Genomic DNA, 24,896 nt, shown 5'->3' on the forward strand with positions numbered 1-24,896 from the left:
GAGGGGAAGAGGATGTGATCACGCGATTGCCAGCAGAGGGGAAACTGTGAAAGGGCCCTCGCTCTAGAAAAGCAGCCCACAACGGCCCCAGCTCTCAGAGGAGGGCGAGCTTCTGAGGCGACTTCTGCGGCGGGACTCGGCCATCTCTTTGTCCGTCCGACATGGAACCAAAGCGGATCAGAGAGGGCTACCTTGTGAAGAGGGTAAGCAAAGTGCCACCTGAAAGGGTGTCCCTGGAGATAGGGTGGGGGAGGATTGGAGTCCAGCTTTGCACTCTCTACTTGCTGAACCTATTGGGCTGAAACGGGAGAGCATCACAGCCTGTAGAAGGTTGGAGTGGTGCGGAGAAGCCAGTACGTGTTCCATTGCCTTCTGGTTCTTAAAAGTGAATGAATCCAGCTCAGGCGTCAGCACAGCTTGATTTTGTGGGGCTGAGAATTCCAGACGACAGGGTCTGGAAATCCTTCAGGATCTAAAGCATCCTTTTCAAGAGTCACACATGTGTGTTATGCTAGAAGACTGAAACTCTTCTTCTATAGAGGTTACTAGGCGAAACTATTCATTTGTTATTTAAATTCTTCTTACCCTCTTTTTTTGTTTTGGAAAAGAGGAAGAAGAAAATATTAAAGATGAGCGGATATAATGATACAGTAATGGTAGCTTATTCATCCTTTTTTTATTGGACTGAAATCTCTTCACTCACAGTTCTTAGTGAATTTGTATAACGTGCTGTTAAGGTGGTAGGTAGATTAACCATTTTAAAGATTAGAAAACAGAGACACAAGTTTACTCAAAAATGCTTGGTTTCACTGGTGTGGCATCAGGAAATTGAATTTCATTAGCACTGCTGGTTTTTCTCCTGATGGTGGGTGTGTGCTGTGTCACTGTGATACTCCCCAAGAGGGTGAGTTCACACATAGGGCTCGTTGGCATCCTGTGGACAACACCTATATGAACATGTAACTCACACCCACCCAAGTGAGTTCAGGGCGTTAGAAGTGAACTGAACTCAGTACGTTCCAGTTTTTAATTGAATGAGAGCATAATGGGACTCTGTTTTAGGCCATCCATGCTTTAACATTTTAACCTGAAAATTCTACTAAGAGGAGGTTAAACTGCTCACAGTGCTGCCTGATTCTGTTTTGATTTAAATCTGGAAGGGGCCTTAGACCGTCTGACCTCATTCCCTCATTTCCACAAGAGTAAGCGGAGACCCAGAAGCTGGGTGACTGCTCCAAGTCACATGGCTGTGACAGATTTGGGACCAGAAACTCACTCCCTGACTCCTGGCACTGAGCTCTGTCCAGTACACTGGGATTTTCATTGAGTAAATTCAATCTAAGTTAGGGTTTGTAATGTGTCTATGGTCGTGAGAGTTACGAGTAGATGCCAGAGAATAAATGAGCCCTCAGCTGGTATTCTTTCTAGCTAGCCATATTTTGAAACATCCTTTGGAAAAGACACATGTATATACACAGAGGTGTACGTAGACTCTTTGCAATAGGCACTAATAGTCTCTTGAGAGCCAACAGTAATTAATGTTGACATTTCTTTCCTGGTCACTTAGGCTAGTATCCTGAGAAGAACAGGTGAATGGAAATATTTTCTGCAAAGGTTTTTTGTTTGTTTGTTTTTTTAAAAAAACAATTTAAGCATTTTGTAATTAAAATTGCTGTTATATTGTATACTTACATTTTAAACTCTATAAATTACAAATGATTAAAAGACTCAATCTCTAATAAGTGAATCTGCCCCACTAGAATATGACGATGAAAGAGTTAGGGTTGGCAAGCATATGGACTTAAATTAATAAATTTTTAAATCAGTGAGAGTAATTCTCTCAGATCATAGCCTGTAAAAGTCAGTCTAGAAAAAGTACCTAGAAAAAAACATGGTGAAATTTCATATTTATTTTTCCAGTTTATATCTCCCATAATTTTCATGTCTACAATTTACATCTTCATACTTTTTGCATTTTTCTCTGGGGCCTTTTGAACACTCTCTGTTATAATGTGTTAGGATTCTCTAATTTGTTATTTTAAAGAAATACTTGATTCAGAGATTCCCTTTGTCAGCTGCAGAACTGAAGTCAGAATTTCCCAGTAAGGTGCTAAACTTCCTAACTTCTTTAGACGTCATTTTTTTTCTCTTTCAAATACTTCATATACATGGGTTAAAAAGTATTTGTCAGGAACCTAGCACACAGTAGATGGTACCTAAGTCACAATGATTATTAATATCAGTATTGCTGTATGCTTCAGTAGATAGGCAGTCCTCTCCTAGACGCTATTGGTCATATGCCCTGCTTCCTGGATTGGTTGCCAAGTTAATAGTGAAGAAAAGAGCATGAAGATCTTTCTCTGACAAGTCTGGGAGATGCCTTGACTATAGTCATTGATGTTAAAGCACGACAGGCGATAATATATGTCTCCCTCGGTTCACCTTTTTTTCTTACGCAGTTTAAGATATCTGGGTGGTAATAGAGAATATATTTCTCCTTATTCTTGTTTTATGAAATAATTTTATTGGATATAAAGATGTTTTGGGTGGAAAAAATATAACATTAGAATATACTAGTACAAGGATTTTGTCAAGTCAGTAATCTTGGGCTCGGTAGTCAATGGTATCGACTATATAATGTTTCTGCTTTTCTTCTGTGCAAGATAACTGTCCACATTTCACAGTTCAGGTTTCCTCCTTTGCCTCCCTCCTGAGATCTTTAAATAGAGTTGATGGTTAAGAGCAGGAGGGAAAATACATGATTCTGTCATTTTGCAGCTTTTTCATTCTAAAGAAGACCCGGATTTTCTTGCCTCAAAGTCTTGCCACTTTGACTTCAAAAAAAAGAGCACTTAGAGCCTGCCATGTAGCAGCTAGCCACTGTATGAACTCCATCTCATTCAATCCTATCCACCCTATACCCTTATCCCCATCTTACAGATGAGAAACTGAGGCTCAGAGAGAATAAGTGGCTTGCCAGTAAGAGGACAGCCTGGGATTCAAACCCAGGCTTGCCCAACCACAAAGCCCACCATCTCGTTGATCCCAGGAAGCCTTCTGAAAAGCAGGCTTCCCAAGCCAGCAAAAGGGAGGTGAGATGAACTTTGCAGAGCCAGAGTGGGGCCTGGACAAACTGTACTGTGGGCAAGAGTGTGTGTAGCGACCTCAACCTCCCTTTTCCTCTGATTAGGGGGTTACTTCCAGCTAATAAACATATTTTGGAGGTCCTTGAAAATATACTACTGATTTGGATATGTTTATAATCATAGCTTAAAAAAAGAGAGAGGAGCAGATTACACGCAACCAACAACCTAGACTCCACCAAGTCACGTCACCAACCAGTCTCATTCCTAGAGGTTTATGCAGCCAACTGTCGTTTCTATGACAACAGCCAGCATGTTGAGTGGCAGGGCTGACCCAAGGAGTGTTTTAGGAATTTAGGTGGCCTGTGAGGCTGGGGGAAAGCACAGGAATCGGGGTGGTGAGAAAGAGAAGGACAAGAGGCTTGGTCAGGAAAGAAAAGGGCTGCAAAAAAGCTGATGTTCTGATAGAAGGAGGAAAGCCTGGGGCAAAACAGAGGGCAGGACTCAGGGGTCTCTGCCCAGCAATTCTTTCGAATGGCTACCTTGTCTTCCAGACACCATGAAGTAATCCCTCTTGATTCGCACACATTGATTCATTGTCATCAGAGTAGCCAACATATGTAGAGCTTACCCTGCAGCAGGGACAGATCTAAGCATTTAATGCATTAATGCTATATATATATATATATATATATATATATATATATATATAGTGGGTACGACTATTACCCTTACTTTACAACGGAGGAAAGTTAGGTACAGAGAGGCAAAGGGCCTTGCCTAAGGTCACACAGCTATTCAGTGGCCGAAATTGACTGGAACCCAGCAGTGTGGTCCCAGTGTCACAGAGAGCTGTGCCTAACCGTGTTATACGTGGCCCTCATGGGCTCAGATTGCAGTGATTTTCTCTTCCAAAGCACTGTTGCTGTGATACGTGGTGCCCGGGAGAACCTTAGGCCAGAATGACTTCATAGTATTGCCTACAAAACTGTGTCATCTTATCTGCCTATATGGTTACCATTTTTTGAGCACCTACTACAAGCTAGGCATAGTGATCAGCCCTTTAAGTGTATTATCTTATTTAATCTTTAGAACAATGGGAAATTGGTAGTATTATTATTTTCATTTTATAAGTGAGGAGACTAAGTTTTGGAAAAATGAAGTAGCTTGCCTAAGGTCACACAGCTTAGGAGAGGCAAAGTTGAAATTTGAACCGAAATCCCTAAGACTCCAGAAAACATGCTGTTAAGACACTTTGTGTCATTTTTCTATTGCTAACCTAATATGTTTTTATTGAGAAATTGTCCAACCTGGAAGAGTTTTTTTATGTAAAAAATATTCTACTGAACAGATTCGTTTCCTTGCCTTCAAAGTATTCAAACTGGCACAAAATGACCATTGATCTGGGATGTTATACAAGTGATGTCATAGATCAGGTTGGACAACTAGATGAAGCAATTTATGATGTAGCAGAAATAAGGACTTCATAGAAGCAACACCAACTTAAAATAACATGTCCCATGAGTGTGGGAGCATAGATGATACTAACTCACAGTTCTGCTTTTGTTCAATATGTCATTTTGACCATCATATAGTTTTCCTTTAAATTCTAGCTATATGTCAACATAGGAAAAGAGAAGTTTGAAGAAAAGGAGAAGTGAAAGGAGGTGTCTTCACTTGGTAGGAGATGTCTGGGAGGGGCTCGGCACCACAATCAAGCTGTCCCCTCCCTCGGCAATGAGTCATGGCTTCTTTCTGTGAAGCCACACATGCGCAGGAAGGCCTGTCTCAGTTTGTGCATTCATCACACCGCCCTGGAGTTGCAGGTCAAGGTCACTCTCTCCCCTGTTAGATTGTGAACATCTTGAGAGCAAAGATGGCGTCTTGTTCATGTTTATTCCCCAACACCCAGGCCAGTGTCTGAAGCATGGGAGCTGCTTTATCTATCATTATTTGTAGAGAAACCAAAAAACTCTCGGGGGTTCATATTATAGTAACTTAAAAAGAAAATTTCTAATGGGGTCATTTTTAGGTATTCATGTTAAATATGTTTTTGAGGGGATTTTTTTGCAGTTTTGTTTTGTTTTTGCTTGCAGGTGAAGCCCAAGTGTTCAGATGAAGGCAAGGGCACCTGGAATTAGAAGACTAAAGGCATAATAGTAATAACACGTTTTTAGAACAGACATGTAGAATCTGAGGATTGAAAGGAATGTAACATATTTTAATAAGCATTTAATTGAACTTCTCATCTGTGGCCTGAATTTCTTTTACTACTCTGTTCACAAGCGTGCTAGCAGACCTCTTGTGCCAGGGAACTCACTAATTTAACTTTCTCCCTTAAGTTATGCAGCAAACTGTTTTTTTTCTGAAACTTTCACCTACTGAGACTTCAAAACAATCGAAATGTTTCACACCCTTGAAGACAGTCCTTATCTACCCTGCCTGTCCCTTTCTGGGCTAAAACCTACCAGTTCCAACAATTTCCCCAAGACGGATGCCATCCTGTCACTCTCTTTTGAACAGGCTTCACTTTATCTGTAGCTTTGAGGTTTCCAGAGGTCAAGTTCATTCTCCAGGTGCAACCATAAGTACAGAATTACAGGGACTAGATAGTATTTATTGGGTGCTCCCTATGTTCTGGATATTGCTCTAAGCAATGTTCGTGGATTATTTTATTTAATCTCCCAATCATCCTAAGAAATAGGTGATAGCATTATCCTCATTTGCCAGATGTAGAAAATGAGGTTTAGGGGCTTCCCTGGTGGCACAGTGGTTGAGAGTCCGCCTGCCGATGCAGGGGACACGGGTTCGTGCCCTGGTCCGGGAGGATCCCACATGCCGCGGAGCGGCTGGGCCCCTGAGCCATGGCCGCTGAGCCTGCGCGTCCGGAGCCTGTGCTCCGCAACGGGAGAGGCCACAACAGTGAGAGGCCCACGTACCACAAAAAAGAAAAAAAAAAAAAAAAGCCTGGGCCACCCAGCTCCATGGTCACCTACCGGTGATGCTCCATTTAAAGTTAGAACGTTACTTTCCTATGCTTCTATTTATATAGCCTACAAATGACTTTAGTTTTTTTGATAGCCCACATCAAACTGCTGACCAATAGAGCTCCATTTTTTTTCCCCACGTGCCCATTTTCCCAAATCTTCACCAATACATTTTATAAATCTTTTAAAAAAATGTATTGAAGAATAAGTTTATATTTTGTTTAATTTGCATTTGTTTACATGCTGTTGAAGCAGTACATTTTTATGTTTATTGGACCCAAGCATTTCTTCTTTTGAGAATTGGCTGTTTCTATTGTTTGTCCATTTAAAAAAACATTGAGAGGATTTGTATATTTATTATTAATTCTAAAGGGTTAAAAAATATATTAAGGGGCTTCCCTGGTGGCACAGTGGTTGAGAGTCTGCCTGCCGATGCAGGGGACACGGGTTCGTGCCCCGGTCCGGGAGGATCCCACATGCCGCGGGGCGGCTGGGCCCGTGAGCCATGGCCGCTGAGCCTGCGCGTCCGGAGCCTGTGCTCCGCAGCGGGAGAGGCCACAACAGTGAGAGGCCCGCGGATCACGCCCCCCCCCAAAAAAAATATATATATATATTAAGGATATTAACCTTTAATTATATGATACTATATTATAAATATTCATACCTTTTAATTTGCTTTTCAGTTGTTCAGGGTTTTTTTTGTTGTTGTTTGTTCATTTGTTTTTTTACTGTACAGAAATTCAATTTTTTTAAGTGGTCAAATATCTCGAGCTTTAAGATTTCTTCTTTTGGTACCATGCAATGTCAGACTCTTACGCACTAAACTAACCACTTCCATGATGATGTACAGTGACTCACTTGGAAACTTTAAATTTGACTCAACATTTAAAACCTGCCCATTCTGACATGTAATTGTATAGGTTTGGGCCTATAATGGAGGAAAGCAGGCATATGCCACATATATATTTACTTACATATATAAACCTTATATATTTATAGTATCATAAAACATATTATTATATAGGATCATATTATGATGTGATTTACAATTTAGATGTTTTATGATTTTATGTACACACATATACACATATATGAGGTTATATATATAGCTGGCTAAGTGGCCTAAAAATTGATTTAGATTCAAGAATGACTCAGTGAGAACCAAAATGAAGATGGCATCTAAGGGGAATGGAAAGAACATAAAATTAGGAATCAGGAGGCCTGGATTCTAATCTCAGTCCCACATTAACTGGTCAGGTGTACTAGGCCCAGTCACTTAAAGTGGCCTCAGCTTTCTTACGTGTATGATGAGGCTGTTGGTAGATGATCCTAAATGCCTTTCTAGCATGGGCAGTCCGTGATCACACTTCTGGGTTTGCTCTTGGGTGAGCACCAAGAAGGTTAAGGACAGAGAAGGGTAAATATAGCGATCATGGAGAGGAGGTGCTGTCAGGTTATCCAGGGAGAAGCCAGCAGGTGCAGAGGAGAGAGATGACCCAGAATTCCATCATCCTAACCTAACTAACCACTACCAAGACTGGAACAAAGTCCCACTTTATAAGCTGTCCGATTTCCCTTGTTTTACCAAGTATCAGCCTCCTCAATGGGCATAGTGCCCCTGAATCCCAAATGACACATCCTCCACCCAGTGAGCTGTCAGACCCTGAGGCTGCATTTGAATTAGTAAAGCACAAACTCATTTTGATAGTTGGCTCCGGAGTAGTTTTATTTTTTTTTTATTTTATTTATTTATTTATTTTTTGCGGTACGCGGACCTCTCACTGTTGTGGCCTCTCCCGCTGCAGAGCACAGGCTCTGGACGTGCAGGCTCAGTGGCCATGGCTCACGGGCCCAGCCGCTCCGCGGCATGTGGGATCTTCCAGGACCGGGGCACGAACCTGTGTCCCCTGCATCGGCAGGCGGACTCCCAATCACTGCGCCACCAGGGAAGCCTGGGAGTAGTTTTACTTTAATGGTCTACGGAAGGAATGTAGTGCTGGCTGACGTCTCCTAATTTTATCCCGGTTCCAAGGTCAAAAGCCCTGAGTGACTCTGGCAGTTATAAATCTTTGATAGGTCAGAAGTGGAATATAAAATTTGAGACTTGAAAGGCATTTCAGCAGTCATCTAGTCCAACTTCTTACTCCTAGCTCTGTGAATAGATCTTTTATTAATTTCATTTATTTAAAAGTTTTTAGACTTGTCTATATATTTCCCTAAAAGCACATCCCAAATTTTAGTATGTAGTAGTATCATGTGTTGTTCATTTATTTATTAATTTTTCCCAATTATTTTGAACATTTTCAAACCCACAGAGAAGTGGAGAAAATAGTATGACTACCTATATACTCTTTCCCTAGGTTTATGAATTGTTAACACATGGCTACATTTGTCTTATCTCTGTATTTCTATATAAATATACACACATATTTTTATGCTGAGATATTTGAGAATAAGTCAGCTTATCATGCTCCCTCATGCCTAAATATGTCAAAATATATCTTCTAAGAATTAGAACGTTCTCCACAGTTTTCCAAATTGGATGTACCATTTTGCACTCCTGCCAGCCATGTATGGGAGTTCCAGTTACGTCCTTGCCAAGTCTTGCTCTTCTCAAGCTTTCAAAATTTTAGATGCTCTAGTGGGTGTGCAGAGGTATTACATTGTGGTTTTAATCTGCATTTCCCTGATGGATAATGATGTTAAACACTTTTTCAGAGATTTTTTTTTTAATATAGTGCCTCTTCCAGTCTTTTGCCCATTAAAAAAAATAGATTATTTGTATTTTTTCTTATTGATTTGCAGGAACTCTTTATATTCTGAGTTTCTCTCTGATAGATGTAAAACAGAAGGACATTTGATTGAAATTATTTCATGTGTTGGCATAGTGTCTGACCTTGCCCATTTTTTCAAAAAGGGAAATAATTCAGTGCTAGCATGAATAATTATTCTGCATGTTCAGAAAAGAGATAGTGTGTATTAATTTAAGACTTGTTTTTTCAGTCACTAAAACAAAGGAAACACTTGGACAAGCAAAATGATAGTCCCACAAGTATTTATCTTCTTTGCATAAATAGTCTTCCTTTTGGGAAACTGGACCTTTATATAGAGGCTGTTTGTATTTTAAGATAACCAGCAGGATCTTCTGGGAACTGGATGATAACCCCATTTTGTGGTAGTCATGACAGGGTGACATCGTGGGTTCAAAGATAAGAGGCATAGAACCCTGTTCTCTTCCTTTTCCAAAACCCTCCCAAAATATAGATAAAAAAGAGAGACTTCCTTGATGTAGTCAGAACGGTTATCTGTTGATAAAGGGACAGTTGGCATTAACCCAAACTGAAAACTTTTTAAGTAAGGATATTCCTAAAGGCTACACTGACATGACAGCATCATGCTGGCATTAGAGACGGTTCTGCAAGTGATTTTCATACCTCTTAGCCACGCCTGTACACAAGGCTGTGCTCTGAGTTACAAATGCGGGTCGCCTGTGTCCACACTGGCCAAAGCCAGGCTATTTATCAAGCCCTTTGCCACCTATAGAAGAGTTTTAGAAAACATCATTACCCAGCTCTTTCTGTTGTCATTACAGGGGAGCATGTTCAACACCTGGAAACCCATGTGGGTTGTGTTGTTAGAAGATGGAGTTGAATTCTATAAGAAGAAAAGTGATAACAGCCCCAAAGGAATGATTCCCCTGAAAGGAAGCACTCTGACTAGCCCTTGCCAGGACTTTGGCAAAAGGATGGTGAGTTGATGTCGTTAACCACCATAAATACCTTGTCAGGGGCTGACCCTTGAGACCATGCATAGCCTGCAATGTGAATGGAGCTTCCTGGGCCAGTCCCTCTCCACACCACCCACCCTCTACCCTGGGCATTTGGGTCTTTCTTGGCCAAGCACTTCCAGAACAGGGTTGGCTCAACTGCTGTGCTTCATAAGAGACCTCAGCCCCTTGAAAGGAGTCATTCCTAATGGGATGTGTTTTGATTTCAGTTTGTGTTTAAGATCACTACGACCAAACAGCAGGACCACTTCTTCCAGGCAGCCTTCCTGGAGGAGAGAGATGGCTGGGTTCGGGACATCAAGAAGGCCATTAAATGCATTGAAGGAGGTCAGAAGTTTGCCAGGAAATCTACCAGGAGGTCCATCCGACTGCCAGAAACCATTGACTTAGGGTGATTTTCTTTTTTTAAAAATTATTTTTTAACATCTTTATTGGAGTATAATTGCTTTACAATGTTGTGTCAGTTTCTGCTGTATAACAAAGTGAATCAGCTATACATATACATATATCCCCATATCTCCTCCCTCTTGCATCTCCCTCCCTCCCACCCTCCCTATCCCACCCCTCTAGGTGGTCACAAAGCACCGAGCTGATCTCCCTGTGCTCTGCGGCTGCTTCCCACTAGCTATCTATTTTATGTTTGGTAGTGTATATATGTCCATGCCACTCTCTCACTTCATTCCATAGGGTGATTTTCTATGTTTGCTTCCCTTCACTCTTCCCTCCTCCCACCCTGCTTCTTGAGGAAATCTCACAACAGATCCTGCTCCAAGGCCTGCTTTGGTCACCTCTGAAGGCTGTATCCACCCTTCCAGGTCTTTAGTACTGGCACTTGATATACTAAGATGTTTACCTGGGTCTGAAGGAGTGATTGTGGCTTCTCTAAGGTCTAGCAGCTGAGGAGAGGGGGCAGTGGAATTTAAGTTCCCTCATTTTGGGTAATCTTGGCAGAGAGAGAGATGGGGGATGGAAAGAGAGAGAAAGAGAGAGATAGAGAGAGAGAGATGCATCATTGTATATATGAAGTAGCCATAATAAGTTACTCTTAAAAGAAAGCTTCAGGGTCTATAGGTAGGTAGGAAAAGGCACGGGCTGTGTGTCCTAGCAGGTAAGGTTTCAAGTTCAAGTTCACACATTCAGCAAGGGTGAACACCTCTCCTAGCCGGAAGCCATTTGTGCCTTGGCCTAGATTAATGACCTCTGATGTTGACTGGCCTGGAATTGCAGGTGATGGTTGTTGCCTAAAGGTGGATATCACATGAGCCCCTTTCTCTAGGAGTCTTTTTACTTTTTGCTGGTTTTTGCTTTTATGTGGAACATATCCTGTAACAGGAGCCCTGCCAGGAAGAATTCCATATTGGCTACTTAAATTCCATATTGGTTTACAAAATGGGTGAGGGGAGTCCTTAGGAGGGGACTGAAAAAAGTCCTGTGCATGCTTCCTGTAGGACGTGGCAGGTCACAGGAGTCTGATGAAATTGGTGCATTGAGCTTAGAGAGAATGAGCACTTTCTCTCACCAAGAAAGCTTTCTGGTAAAGACCCAAGAGGAGTTGCCTAGTCTAGCTGTAGCTGCTGGGTGGGGTGGTCAAGTGACCACATTTCTAACCACAGCTGTCAGAGCTAAGTGCGAATGATGCTTGTGCTACGTGGAGCCATGAGATCCATGAACGTGGCCTTGGGTTTTGTTGCTTGCAATTTCTCTGATCAGGCTATCTTTAGTTTATTACTTCAAGGACAAAAATGAGAATGTCTCGCTGTTTTGCTTTATCTCCTAATTTTTAGGATAAAGGGATAAGCTTAGTCAAGACATTCACTTTCTGGGAGGCAAATGTCTATACCAGATGGTCTCTTGAAGGACACAAAGAAATGGGACATGAGGATTGAGCCCCAAGAACATTTCATCTTGGGCACCTAACTGGGGGCAACTCTTCATCTCAGACACTAAAAATTAAACCAGCAGAGTTTAGTGAATTTCAGAGACGTTAAGTACCTTCCCAGTACGTTTTGCTGAATGTTGCTCAGGCCACAAAGTTATGCGATTATGAACTCTGCCGTCTAACGATGTACTTACGATCTACTGGAGAGATTAGGCTCAGGGTTCACCTGGGGAGGGGGAGGCTTGTACTCAGAAGCAGCCCCTTCGAGGGGGCAAATCCCAGAGAGGACCAGCCATTCTGAAAAGCTCTTACTCACCCATGTGTTTTCCTCTGTGCAGTGCCTTGTATTTGTCCATGAAAGACACTGAAAAAGGAGTAAAAGAGCTGAACCTAGAGAAGGACAAGAAGATTTTCAATCACTGCTTCACAGGTAAAAGGCCTTGTGAGTCTGAAGTGGGGCTTCTGGGGCAGGAGGTATGGAGGCCTCGCTCAGCCTCACGTGTGGGTGATGGATGTAGAGCATGGGGGTGGGGAGTGGGGTCATGGAATGCAGGCTGGTGGACATGATCATTGAACTTCCCCAGCGTGGAAGGAGAAAGAAGGGTGAAACAAAACTTTGTCGTTCAAGATAAAAATCTCAGAAGTTCCAGCTATATCAATCAAAGGGTCATATTTTGTTTTCCAGTAAATGGCAGGATGTTGAAATAGACACAGGTGAATAAGGTGATAAACAGGAATCAAGATACCCAATGTAAAATTTAGGTGGAAACATTCGGGATGTCTGAGGCTGCACAGGGTGAGGCATTATGCATTATGGGTTTAGGGAGGTGGTGTGGTGGTTTAAAACATGTTCTTTGGAGGCAGACTTCCTTGGTTCAAATTCTAGCTCTTCAGCGTACTAGCTGTAAAAGCTTAGGCCAACAATTTAGCCTCTCTTCACTTTCCTTGTCTATCAAATAGGGATAATCGTAGTGCACCTACATTAAGGCTTGCTGTAACTGTAATGTGTTTAGAACACACTCTAAGTACTATATGGTACAGGCTCTCAATGCAGTTATTATGGTTAAGGAGTCACACGTCTGCACAGACAATCAATTCTGTGTGTTCAGAAAAGAGAAAGAACTCAGGGGTAGTTGGGATGAATAGAAGATGGTGCCTAAATTCTACTCTGAAAGATGGGTAGAGTTTCTTTAAGTGTTTGTGGGAAGGAATTCTGATGAGGATAGTTAGGCTGAGCAGATGGTGAGGACAAAGTTATGGGGCTGAAATTTCCAGAATATTCATCAGGGAAAGAAAATGACCAGCCTGGTAGGACTGATGGTTCCTTAGGGGAAAAAAAATGAGAAGTACAGTTCGGGACTAGGTTGTCAGATGCCAGACATGGCTGACTTATGGTGGCAATAGAGGTCAAGAGAGGAAAACACAGAAGATACAACAGATGGAATCCGAAGGGCTGTCCAATCAATAGATAATGCACAAAAACGGTAGAGGTCAATGTTCTGAAGGTGGAGGATAAAGGGTGTGATCTGGGGTAATGGGGGGAGGGGGTGGGTAGTATCCCAGGGGAATTCAGCCTCAGAGAGTCAAGGCAGTAGTCCATTAGCATGAGAAGAGCCAGGGTTGAGATTTGGAATCCAGATACCAAGAATAAGGCAGGGCCCTAACTCAAGTAGGACTGAGGTCACTAAGACAAAGCCTCTGGAAAAAGAAACCAAGGGGAAGTTCTGATATAGATCTGGGCACAAGGTCCAGGTCAGACTTATTTCCTGTGAAATGTCTTACTGAGTCCCAGAGTCCTGGGCTTGAACTACTTAAGTTCTCTCCATTGAAGGTCAGACCGGATTCTAGAAATTCAGGTGGCTTGAGCCTTCCTGTGGGACTCGGGTGGTCTCAGCGGAGAGACAAGTCTGTGGCAGAGACTGGGACCCAGGCACTGATGACATGTGATGGAGGACCTTGAATGTCAGGTGATGGGGAGATTAGACTGAAATTGTCTTTTGAGCTTCAGCATGCCTAGCTGAACACATATGGAATCTAGGATTAGAACACGTAAGGGAAGGCCCATTGCAGGTGTTAACTCGGGCCTAAGGTCACTTAAACCCTCTGAGTCTTAATTTTCTCATTCTTAAAAGAGGTCTGTAATTACCGCCCTACCTCTTTTACAGGGTCACTACAAGGATTAAAGTCAGAAATGCAGTATTAATTAGTTTATCCTTCTAGAGAAAGAAAAGTGGGCAAAGCATTTTGTATATGAAATTCATGGAAGGTACACTAATCAACTGCTTTCACTCTTGTTTCAAGGATGGCATATCCTACTGCTCTTGCTTTGATGACCTGGGACCTAATATGTTGGCTCCCTGGTTGGCTACATTTGTACAGACTACATGTGTGTGTGTGTGTGTGTGTGTGTGTGTGTGTGTGTGTGTGTGTGTATATATATATATATATATAAAATGTTTGAAAGAAATTTGTTTTATTTATTTACTTATTTTTATTGAAATATAGTTGATTTACAATATTGTGTTAGTTTCAGGTGTACAACACAGTGATTCAGTTATACCTACATATATATATATATTCTTCTTCAGATTCTTTTCCCTTATAGGTCATTACAAAATATTGGGTATAGTGCCCTGTGCTATGTGGTAGGACCTTGTTGGTTGTACAGAATATTTTTCATAAAAAGTTTCATTATAACCTGCTAATAATCCAGTTGATGGCTCCTTGCAATCCTCTCTTGAGGCAGAAGGCTGTTTGAATGGCTTCTCAAGGTCTCTGCTAGACCCTTGTCTAAGGTGTGACATTCGGTGCAAGGGACATCGCCAAATTCGAATTTAGGACATACACGTACTGTCATGGTGTTTTCTGCTTAAAAACTTGCAATAGCTCTTCACTGCCAAATATCCTAATGTACCATCAAAGCTCTCCCCACTCACACTGGGCCTTCCTCTCTCTCTCGTCATTGTTTGCCTTCTTTCCACCAACTCCTCCCCCCACCCACCAGCGGGGCTGCTTCATGCCTGTGTGAGTCTGTTCACACTGCAGCTCCCTCAGCCCCTGCTGGTTCCTCTCGGCCCCTGCCTGAGTAGATGGTTGGCAAGCATCCAGTCAGTGTCACTTCCTCTGTGAAACTTTTCCTGATGATGCGCACGCACGCGGTAGCCCTTCCCCCACCCACCCCTCCATGCCTTCCTGCAGATTTGACCCAGCAGCTCCCTGTATCCATCCACAGCAAAGCACTTGTCACAACACTTATCACGCAGATCCCCTTTTTAGATTCCCTGAGGAAGCCTCCCCAGTACCCATCACAGAACTTAGCTCCTAGCAGAAGTTCTAGGTCATTAACGGAATAAATGAGTGGGTTAGTAAAAACCATTTCTTTATGCACGCCTTGTTCCTTGAGGAGCATGTAAGTGTTTTTCAAAACATTTTACATGGTTCCTTTTGTTTCCAGGTATCTGTCCCGCGGATTTCATTTTTCCTTCTTGGAGTAACAGGGAAGATGAGACAAGTCTGACACTTGGGTCATCCGGAGCTCTCCAGCGGCAACTGTCAGTGGCTTGTTCTTTGGTAAAGAGAGCTAACATACCCTCTGATGGTCCCATCCAGGTAACTGTGTCATCGACTGGCTGGTTTCCAATAAATCTGTTCGGAATCGCCAGGAGGGCCTGGTGGTAGCCTCCTCCTTGCTCAACGAAGGGTACCTGCAGCCTGCTGGAGACCTCTCCAAATACGCGGTGGACGGAACTGCTGAGAACCCTTTCCTCGACAACCCCGACGCCTTCTACTACTTTGTGAGTGAGAGAGCTCCCCACCTACTCCTCCTGGCTTGGGGGCTGCTCTGGGCGGGTTCTGGGTTGGTCTCAGTTCATATCCACCGTGAAAGAAAGAGCCCAGCCCTACAGCGTTGATCCATGTCCCTGACTTGACAGCTGTCCCCCTCCACCATGCCTGTCACATCCAGTGAGATTGTTTAAAGGAAAATATTGTTCACTTGAATAGTTTTCTTTATTTACGTTTAAAAATTTGCTATATCTATTCTTATTCTAAGCAAGAATTCTTTTATAAAAACTTATTAGGCCCAGGGGCTTCCCTGGTGGCGCAGTGGTTGAGAGTCCGCCTGCCGATGCAGGGGACACGGGTTCGTGCCCCGGTCCGGGAGGATCCCACATGCCGCGGAGCAGCTGGGCCTGTGAGCCATGGCCACTGAGCCTGCGCGTCCGGAGCCTGTGCTTTGCCGCGGGAGAGGCCACAACAGTGAAAGGCCCGTGTACCACAAAAAAAAAAAACAACTTATTAGGCCCAAGTACATGACAGGCACCCACCTAGACAAAGGAGATACAGTAGTGGAAAGAAAAATAACAGGCAAAAATTATGGCCCTCTGGGAGCTTCCTTTCTAGAGGGAGATGTGTAAAATCCCAATGGGCCAGTTTTATATTTCCAAATAAACATTAAAATATGTGACTCAATACAAAATGTGTTCATCCGGGTTCCTTCCCCCTGCACCATGAGTATCCCCGGGGGCATGCTTACCACAGATTGGGAAACACTGTATTGCACAATGCGGACTTAATCTTGGGTTACATGAGAAATCTGGCAAAGTGGATTTCTAGGGGGATTCTGGCAATTTTGTTTCTATTTGGGGTCAGAGCACAGAAATAAGGAAGCTGCTTATAAAAATGAAGTGACTGTCACAGAGAGAGTTTCATTTCACTTTGGGGACATTCCCTTGTCAGAATTTTTTTTTTTCAGAATTTTGATCTGGTTGTTTATAGCCATTTAAATGTGGGACTCTAAAAATACCCAGCACAGTGGCTCCTCTTCCTCTGTGTGATTCATTGCTCTCTTATAGCTGAGCAAGGCCCAGTTCCCTCCTGACCTCAGAGGATGTGGCTGGACACGTGCTCTTGGTCTTCTCAAAGTGGAGGAGCTGAGTGGCAGAGGGTGTTGTGGAGATTGTGTCGTGTGCACAGTGTCTTATAAACTAGCCAACTCTGCTTTCAGGGATTTGGCCATAAGATCCCAAGAGAAGAAAGACTTTGAAAAAAGATGTGCTGAGCTAGACTTCCAATATAGCTTGGGGAACCCGAGAAAATGAAAGGATATTGATAAAAACCACACTTGAGCGGAGGCAAGAGAGCATCTAGCAACAAGATAGAAGCATCTAGATGGGACTTTCCTGGCAGTCCAGTGGTTAAGACTCTGAGCTTCCACTGCAGGGGGCGCCGGTTCAATCCCTGATCAGGAAACTAAGATCCCACATGCCACGCTGCAAGGCCAAAAAAAAAAAAAAACCCAGAAACTTTAAAGTTCAGGTTGGAATAAACCAATAAACCACAGGGGGAAGGAGTGGCTGGAGGGGAGAGGGAGATGGAGATGGTATACGTAGCAATATGCCTAAGACTGGAAAATAAACTTGCTCTTTGGTTCCCCAATAGCCAGACAGTGGGTTCTTCTGTGAAGAGAATTCTAGTGATGATGATGTGATTCTGAAAGAAGAGTTCAGAGGGGTCATTATCAAGCAGGGATGTTTACTGAAGCAGGTGAGTGGTCACTACTCTTCCATGCTAACCTTCCTCCCTTACCAAGTCCTTTGTATTCTAAATCACCAAATGGGATTTTGTTTGTTTGGTCAATAGTCAATTAGAAAATGACACCCACCTAGTGAAAGATAGATAGATAGTCAAGTAGATGATCAACGTGGCATTAGGTCAGGAGGACTGAGGCAGACAGGGCAGAAGCACCTGAAAATAGGGAAATTCGGGACTTCCCTGACAGTCCAGTGGTTAAGACTCCGCGCTTCCACTGCAGGGGGTGTGGGTTTGATCCCTGGTTGGGGAGCTAAGATCCCACATGCTGTGTGGTGCAGCCACAAAAATTAAAAATAAATAAATAAAATAGGGAAATTCTTCTTCTATCAATGTTTCAAGAAAATGCTGACCCTTTCATTAGCTGGAGGATATCAGCTGGCTAAGAGATGCCTTCAAAAGACAGGGATGTTTCATGGTGAATTACTTCCATTGGCCTATCCCTCCTCCCTGCAAAGTAACCAGGAAATAGGAACAGGCCATACCCAGAAGAGGAACATCGTAAACCACTGAGAGCACGGAAGTACCATTTCAGACTGTGGGTGGGTCACGGTGAGACCAAATCCAGACAAGCTCTGCAAGGGCAGCAGCAGACAAGGGTCAAATCTGCTCAGAGGGCACAGACTCAGTCATGACCAGGTGTCCACCAGTACTGGCCACTGTCAGTCTGCAAGGCAGGGGCTGAGGTGAGCTGAAGAGCTCTGGTTAGTTACCGGGCTCCAAGGCACGGGATGCCAAGAGGTAAGAGAACACAAGGGCTGGAGCTGAGTGAAGAACTCAGGGCCAGCACCTCTACAGGAAAATATGCGAATATTCAGGGTGAAACAACTGAGGCTAGTATATGTTGTCGAGAAGCCAAAGCCGCTTTTTAAGGCCAAGGTCTTGCCCTCGTGGCTGTGCCGTGAGCTGTCTTAAAGGCACTTCTCCGTACGTAGCAGAGAGAATCTGGTTGCTTAAGGAGATTTCCAGGCATTGTCTATAGGTCCCGTGGGACTGAGAGACTTGACTTATAATAGGACCCTGAACTTCCAGGGTGAAGAGAGAAGAACCAAAGTTGAACGTATATTTATACTTAGAAAAGAGAACGTTGATATGGATTTTGAGTTTCACTAGGGGAAGTAGGGCATTGGTGTGGAAAACTTACCTTCACATCAGGTTTTGAGAGAACGAGGTCCTAGGGAATAATACAGCCACGGTTTAGAAAGGATTCTAGATGATTCTAATAACTTTTATGACAGGGTGCTCACTGACTAGATTAAAGGACGAGCATAGGAGCAGGGCCAGCCTTATACAGGGAAGGATCTGGCAGCTGCCCATAGGCAGAGCTTGTCCATCACCTGATTTCTCATTTGTTCTGACAAACGTTCCTGCGTTATCTGGCTCTTTCATCACAGGTGCTGAAAGGAGGCTGTTAAAGCAGGAATCACTTTGGGGGGGGGGGGAGTTTCATTGTTTCCTTTTTGTTGATGTCTTCTATAGTTCTAGATCGTTATCAGCCATGAAGGACTTTTCTTGAGTTAGTTGATCTGAGGAGCCTTAATTTAGAGCGGAGCCCTGAGGAAACTGAACATGAAGGTTGAAAAGGGGTAGACAGAGTCCCAGCTGGACTGGACTTGTGTATCCATGGATCTGGAGGAAACGGCGTGGGGCAGAAGCCTTAGTGTCCTCAGCCCGTGGGCAGCATCAGCTAAGGCAAAGAGCAGGCACTCATAACAAGAATTCTAGAAACTGACGCTTTACAAAAGCCATTCTGTATGTGATACTGCAGATAGAAATGTTCTCTGTTCTCCCATATGACTCTACAGCGTTCCTCGCTCCATGCTTCAGGCAAGTAAAAGGTTCTTTGGAGCTGAGCTCCTTGACCAGACGACCTGCCAAATAACTTAGACCCATTCCTGAAAGCTCTCTTTAGGCTCTTCTGACCTGGCATTATGAAGGAGGCACAGTTTGCTAAAATCACAAACGTTTCATCACTTTCTACACAAGCACAGTGAAAAATTTTGGAAAATTTGTATATGTGCCTCTTAACATGTGGTGCTTCAGAAATAGCAGACAATATTCTTCATATTGGCAACATAGAAACTATGTATTTTCTAATCTAACTTTTTTAGCTTCTGGAGTTGTCGTTTGAATTTACTGTGGGAAATCATAGGATCAGGTTTAACATAACATTTTAAACAACTGCTATCAGCGAATTGAAATAACTGGGTAATTCAAGGCAATTACAAACAGATATGAAGGGGCTCCCGTGTGCCAGGCACGGTGCTGGGCGTGGGAGAAACAAAGATAAACAGACACAAATCCCGCCTCAGAACCCACAGTCTAGATGGTGTCAATGGTTAATTCTATGGGGAAGGGCCAAGTCCTATTCTTCATCATGTCTGTCACAACCACTATTGCTTCCAATTTCCATTGCTGCTACCCATTGTTAGTCCCTAATGATTTTATGCCAGGATTGTTGCAATCATTTCTTGATGATCTTCTTATTACCATATTGTCTTACCCCTGGCTTATCTTTCATCTAGCCAGCTGGTCCATCCTGTATGTTGTCACCATATTAATCTTCCTAAAATGTCACTGTAATCTTTTCGCTTCCAACTCAAAAGCCACCAATGAAAATACCCCCATGTTTCATTTTTTACTGTTTGCTTCCACTTTTCCAAACTTGCCTCTGCTGTTCCTCATGAGCCCTGCCTTCTAGCCTGACTGAATATGCCTTGGACATTCCCACCGCTGCTTTTTTTGTTGTCAGTGGTCTTCCCACCCACCTCTTTCTCACCTACATAACTCCTGTGTGTCCCACGTGGATAAATGTAGGTTTTTATGAGGCTCTCTTTGACATCCCAAACCCACAATTACATATCCTTCGTTTAAATCCTTTGAAACCAGGACCTACTGTATAGCACAGGGAACTATACTCAATATCTTGTGATAACCTATAATGGAAAAGAATCTAAAAAAGAATATATATACGTGTGTGTACATAACTGAACCAATTTGCTGTATACCTGAAACTAACACAACATTGTAAATCAACTGTATTTCAGTAAAAATTTTAAAAACCCCAAAAACCAAAAAAAAAACCCAAATTAACTTTCCAAATAATAAACAATAAATATTTAAAGAATTCTTTGAAACTCATTACCTATACATGTTATTTGATTTGGATATTTGCTATTTTATATTTCCACATAGGTTATAAACTCTTGGAAGCACAGGGCCATGTCTTAAATCTCTTGATAGTGCCCCATTACCTAACACAGTACACTGTACATAGTACTATCTTATATAATTCTAAAGCTGTAAGACAATCTTAGAAATAACTTAATCCATGATTTAATAACATCTATCTACTGCTATCTCTCTGACAAAGGTCTGGGTTGTAGCCTGGTTTCTCCTGGAGTTAGGATTTCATCTTTATTTTTTTCTTATTTCAACTCAACAAGACTTATCACGTAGGTACTAGGTGTACTGACTGATGCGAAGAACTCATCCTTTCTTTTTCTGTGTTGATCTTGGATACAGGGGCATAGGCGGAAGAACTGGAAAGTGAGGAAATTCATTCTGAGAGAAGACCCTGCGTATCTGCACTACTATGACCCTGCTGGGGTGAGAGGCTGTGCTCGATAAACCCATCCCACTAGAAGCCTCTGCTGCTTCTATCCACTGGGCTTCCCAGGCCCCTTTCTGCTCTGCTGAAGCCCCTTTCCTCTTCACGATCCCCTCTTCTTTTTCCTCACCCTCCTCTACCTTGTCCTACCCCTTCTTATTGCAAAGATCTGAGATTGTAGGCTTTGAGGCCAGCAGAATCACAGGGATGGAAGAAAATATCACTCTATGGTCATTTATTTGGTCAACTCAACAGCATTTTCTTTGTTTGCCCCAATCTGATATTTTCAGAGGAACTCAACCAATCCAACACTGTGCTCTTGGCTTGATATGCAAAAAAGTGATAATTCCTCTTCTGGGCCTACTTCAGTGAGAACATTGTTTGAGTCCAGCCATTTGGGCTGTTGATTATTCAGAAGAGGGCTTTTTCCTCAATACAATGAGCATGTCTATCTGGACCGGGTCCTCAGCCTCTGCTTGCAGTGCAGGGCTCTTCGATTCCCTCCTGTGGAGGTTATACTACTATGCCTGTTGCCTGGGGCCAAAGGACTCTGGAAACGTGTGGTCCTTCTCTCCTGGGACGTGATGATTCAGCCTCACTGCCTCCTCTGCCTGCCACTTTCCTCCGGATGTGAAGCTCAGATTGACTTGTGTCTCGTCTTCCAGCTTCCACACCCCCCCGCTGTGTGAACTGAGGGATGGAGGCTCCAGAAGGGGTTCTCTTTCATCTCTTTCTGCTCTTATCTACAGCACAGTGAGTCTGTGTGGCTTTTGCACCAACAGCATAAAGTACACCCATACATTTTACTTTGGAAACATAATGAAGGACTCCTCTCTCCTTTAGGGGGAAGATCCCTTGGGAGCGATTCGCCTGAGAGGCTGTGTGGTGACCTCAGTGGAGAGCAACCCAGATGGTAAGAATGAATTTTTGTGGGAGAGAGGTGTGTCTACCCAGGCTCCCTTCCCACACCTGGGCACCCTGAGTCAACAGCACTCACTCCATCACTCCCTCACTCAGGCATGAATGAATTTACTGTCTGAAAACTTTAGAGAGACCCAAAGCTATTCTCTCCCAACTGCTGCACTGGCTCTCCGGGCTTCGGGGACTTGGAGTGGTTTTGTGGGTGCCTTGAATAAATCCTAGTGCAATGCTGAGAAAAATCCATCACCTCAGAACCGGCTTAGATGGAGACACTTGTTACCTCCTGATGCCTGAGACTGAGCCATGACGTTCCTTAAAGGGGACCTTTTACAGACCAGGAAATATCCCACAACAAAAGGAACATTTGCGCCGTGAGGCAGTGTGGGGAGCAGGAACTGCTCCTGGGTTATAGTTAGGTCTAGGCTAGTTAGTGAGTGGCACAACTTTGCGTTGAGTTGCGTAACTCATCTGGGCTCTCCCGTCTCCTCCGAGAATGATGGAGTCGTACCAGATGACCCTTGGGTCCTGATCACAAGTCTATGATTTGGTGATGAAATGACCGTGTCTCCTCAGGTGTAGGGAGGAGTGGTGTCAGTGGGAAGATGTGGTTCAGACATCCAGACCCTGGTTTCTCCTTGTCATTTTGGGTTTATGAGGTTATAGAGGCTGACAGGAAAACACTGCAGCTGCAAAAGCTGAGATTTTTACTATTCCTGGATCTGCTCACTCGCCTCTCCCCGTAGGGTCTTCCTTAGGGTTGGGGTGGAGAGCGTGCTGCTTTGCGATCTGAGATGGATGTGTTTTAAGTCTTGTCACAGTACTGGAAAGTGTGCTGCCTTCCGATCTTTCGGCAAAGAGTCTCACTTAGCCCTTGATAAAAACCAGTTCAGGCTATACTGATGGCATTGGTGGTGAATCTGGGTTTTTTTTGATGTTTTAAAAAAATATATTGAGGTCAGCTCTTGGTTTATATTGTGAGTGGAGGAAAGACACTCACTGGACACTATTACAGGGTTAAACACTATTTGTGTGCAAAAGTGAGAAATTTAGTTTGCTTATAAACTATAAAATGTTTCTCCTTGAATGTTTTACTTCTTAAACACACATACACACACAAGCACAAAATCATACTACATACCTGTATATATAAGCACTATATAGATAATCATATAATGAATATGTATGATCATACAGTGATAGTAAGTTTGAAAATCACATATTTAATTTTTTTGGAACGCTTGAAAAATGGGGACCTCGTTGCTTGCAGAAGGAGGGTGAACTAGGGGCCTTTCTGGTGCCCGTGCCCACCATCACTTTTTCTCTCACCAGGCAAGAAGAGTGAAGACGAGAACCTCTTTGAGATCATCACGGCTGATGAAGTTCACTATTTCTTGCAAGCGGCCACCCCCAAGGAGCGTACCGAGTGGATCAAAGCCATCCAGGTGACCTTCCGGACGGGGAAGTGAGGACACACCGGCGACCTGCACCACCCCGCTTCCCGAGGGAACCTCATGGATAAGCTCGGTCCAGGACCTGGTCACTTCTGCGACAGATCAACGAGAAAGGGCCCAGGGGTGGGACATTGTCATCTTCGGGGGTCCTGAACGTAACTAGCCACGTGCTGCGTGATGTTCGCCTACACCGACCGCATTGCTCACTGAAGCCTCTCTGCCGCTCTCTGTGTCCCCCAGGCAGATATGACAAGCTGTGTGGCCTGGGGACGTTGCTTACCCTCTCCAGGCCTCAGGTTCCTCCTCTGGAAAATGAAGGAGTTGAACTAGGAGAGCCCTGAGGTCCTCCCTAGCTTCAAAAGCCCCACGATTCTAGTACCCATGGCAGTGCAGCCGGAGTCCCTCTGTGGCCTTCAGAACCTGAAACAACTCTTCCCTTTAAAACTGTTGCCCATCTGTACTAAGAGCACTAGGTACAAACCTCTTTTTTTCCCTTTTGCTGCCTTCCCTTGCTCTTGGCCACAAGATCATATATCACGGTCAAGGAGAACCCTCTTCCTTCCTTGCCCTACCCAGAAACTTCCTGAGAGCCAGCGCCGCAGTGGTGGCTTTAGCTTGAAGCCTTGTGACGACAGCCTGGAAAATTATGCCTTCTGAGAAAAAGACCCGAGGAAACCAGGGTCCTCTCCACGTCCTGAAACTGCCCAAAGCAGACGTGTTCCACTCGCACTGGAGACTGATCTGACTCGGGGCTATCTTTGTCCCTTTCCAGAGCATTTCTCTACCATTTTTTCTAATTAGGAGCAGGAATTCCAAATCTGCAAGATTCTGTTTCATTTGAGTGTTTACAGAAAAAAGTGGCCAGAGGGGTTTTCTCTATGGGGTCTCTCCATGGGTGAAGGGGCTGGACAGCTGCCCGCCTGAAGTGTCCCCCCGGCTCCAGAGGGTGGAGGGGCTGGATCACAGGCCAGCTGATTGGCTGATGAGTTTATACAAAGACAGCTCTGAAAGGACTTACATCTAGACAGCACGTGGAGGTGGCCGTCACATTGTGCCATGCCTTCAATTCTTGAGTTAAAGATACTGTGGTTGTGCCTTAAAGCAGGTGCTTTAAGGACAAGCTGTCTGGTCTCCTGCTTGGCCTCTGAGGGGCCTCATGGACCCATCATCAGCCAGCGGGATCTGACCTAGATTCAAATTGGGTACCTGCTTCCAATTTTTGACCCCGTCCACCAACTAGTGATTCTAAACCAAAATTGAGAAGGAAATCTGGTATGTTGTGCAGGTGTATTTTCCAACTTCAGATTTTTAATTTTAAGGCCCTAGTAAGGAAAGGAGAGTAGAAAATTCTTCCTGGTTTTATCAGCTCCTCTCTTTCCCTCCCCCAATTCTACACAATATCCTTGAAGCTATTCCTACCTCCAGACTGTTTTCTCAATGGCCGAGAGATGAAAGACTACCTTTTCTCTGATTCTTTAGTAAACTGTATTAGAACATGCATAGTAGTTTTTCTATACTCAGTGTTAAAAGTATTTATTAATACGGAATCAGTTTTGAGTTTTGAAATAAATGTTACCATGTTTAGCGTC

General features: G+C 43.6%; 1 protein-coding gene across 1 annotated transcript; it reads left to right on the forward strand.

The window, feature by feature from the left end:
- PLEK (pleckstrin) lies at positions 1-24,896 on the forward strand. Its single transcript, XM_027131875.1, has 9 exons — positions 1-203; positions 9,663-9,818; positions 10,067-10,248; positions 12,075-12,166; positions 15,346-15,530; positions 17,176-17,280; positions 20,851-20,934; positions 21,779-21,848; positions 23,186-24,896. The coding sequence occupies exons 1-9, from the start codon at positions 162-164 to the stop codon at positions 23,320-23,322; spliced, it is 1,053 nt and encodes a 350-aa protein (XP_026987676.1). The 5' UTR covers positions 1-161; the 3' UTR covers positions 23,323-24,896.

This window comes from Aethalodelphis obliquidens, unplaced genomic scaffold (assembly GCF_003676395.1).
Source record: "Aethalodelphis obliquidens isolate GAN/ISIS:26980383/991018 unplaced genomic scaffold, ASM367639v1 scaffold40, whole genome shotgun sequence".
NCBI classification, from domain to species: Eukaryota; Metazoa; Chordata; class Mammalia; order Artiodactyla; family Delphinidae; genus Aethalodelphis; species Aethalodelphis obliquidens.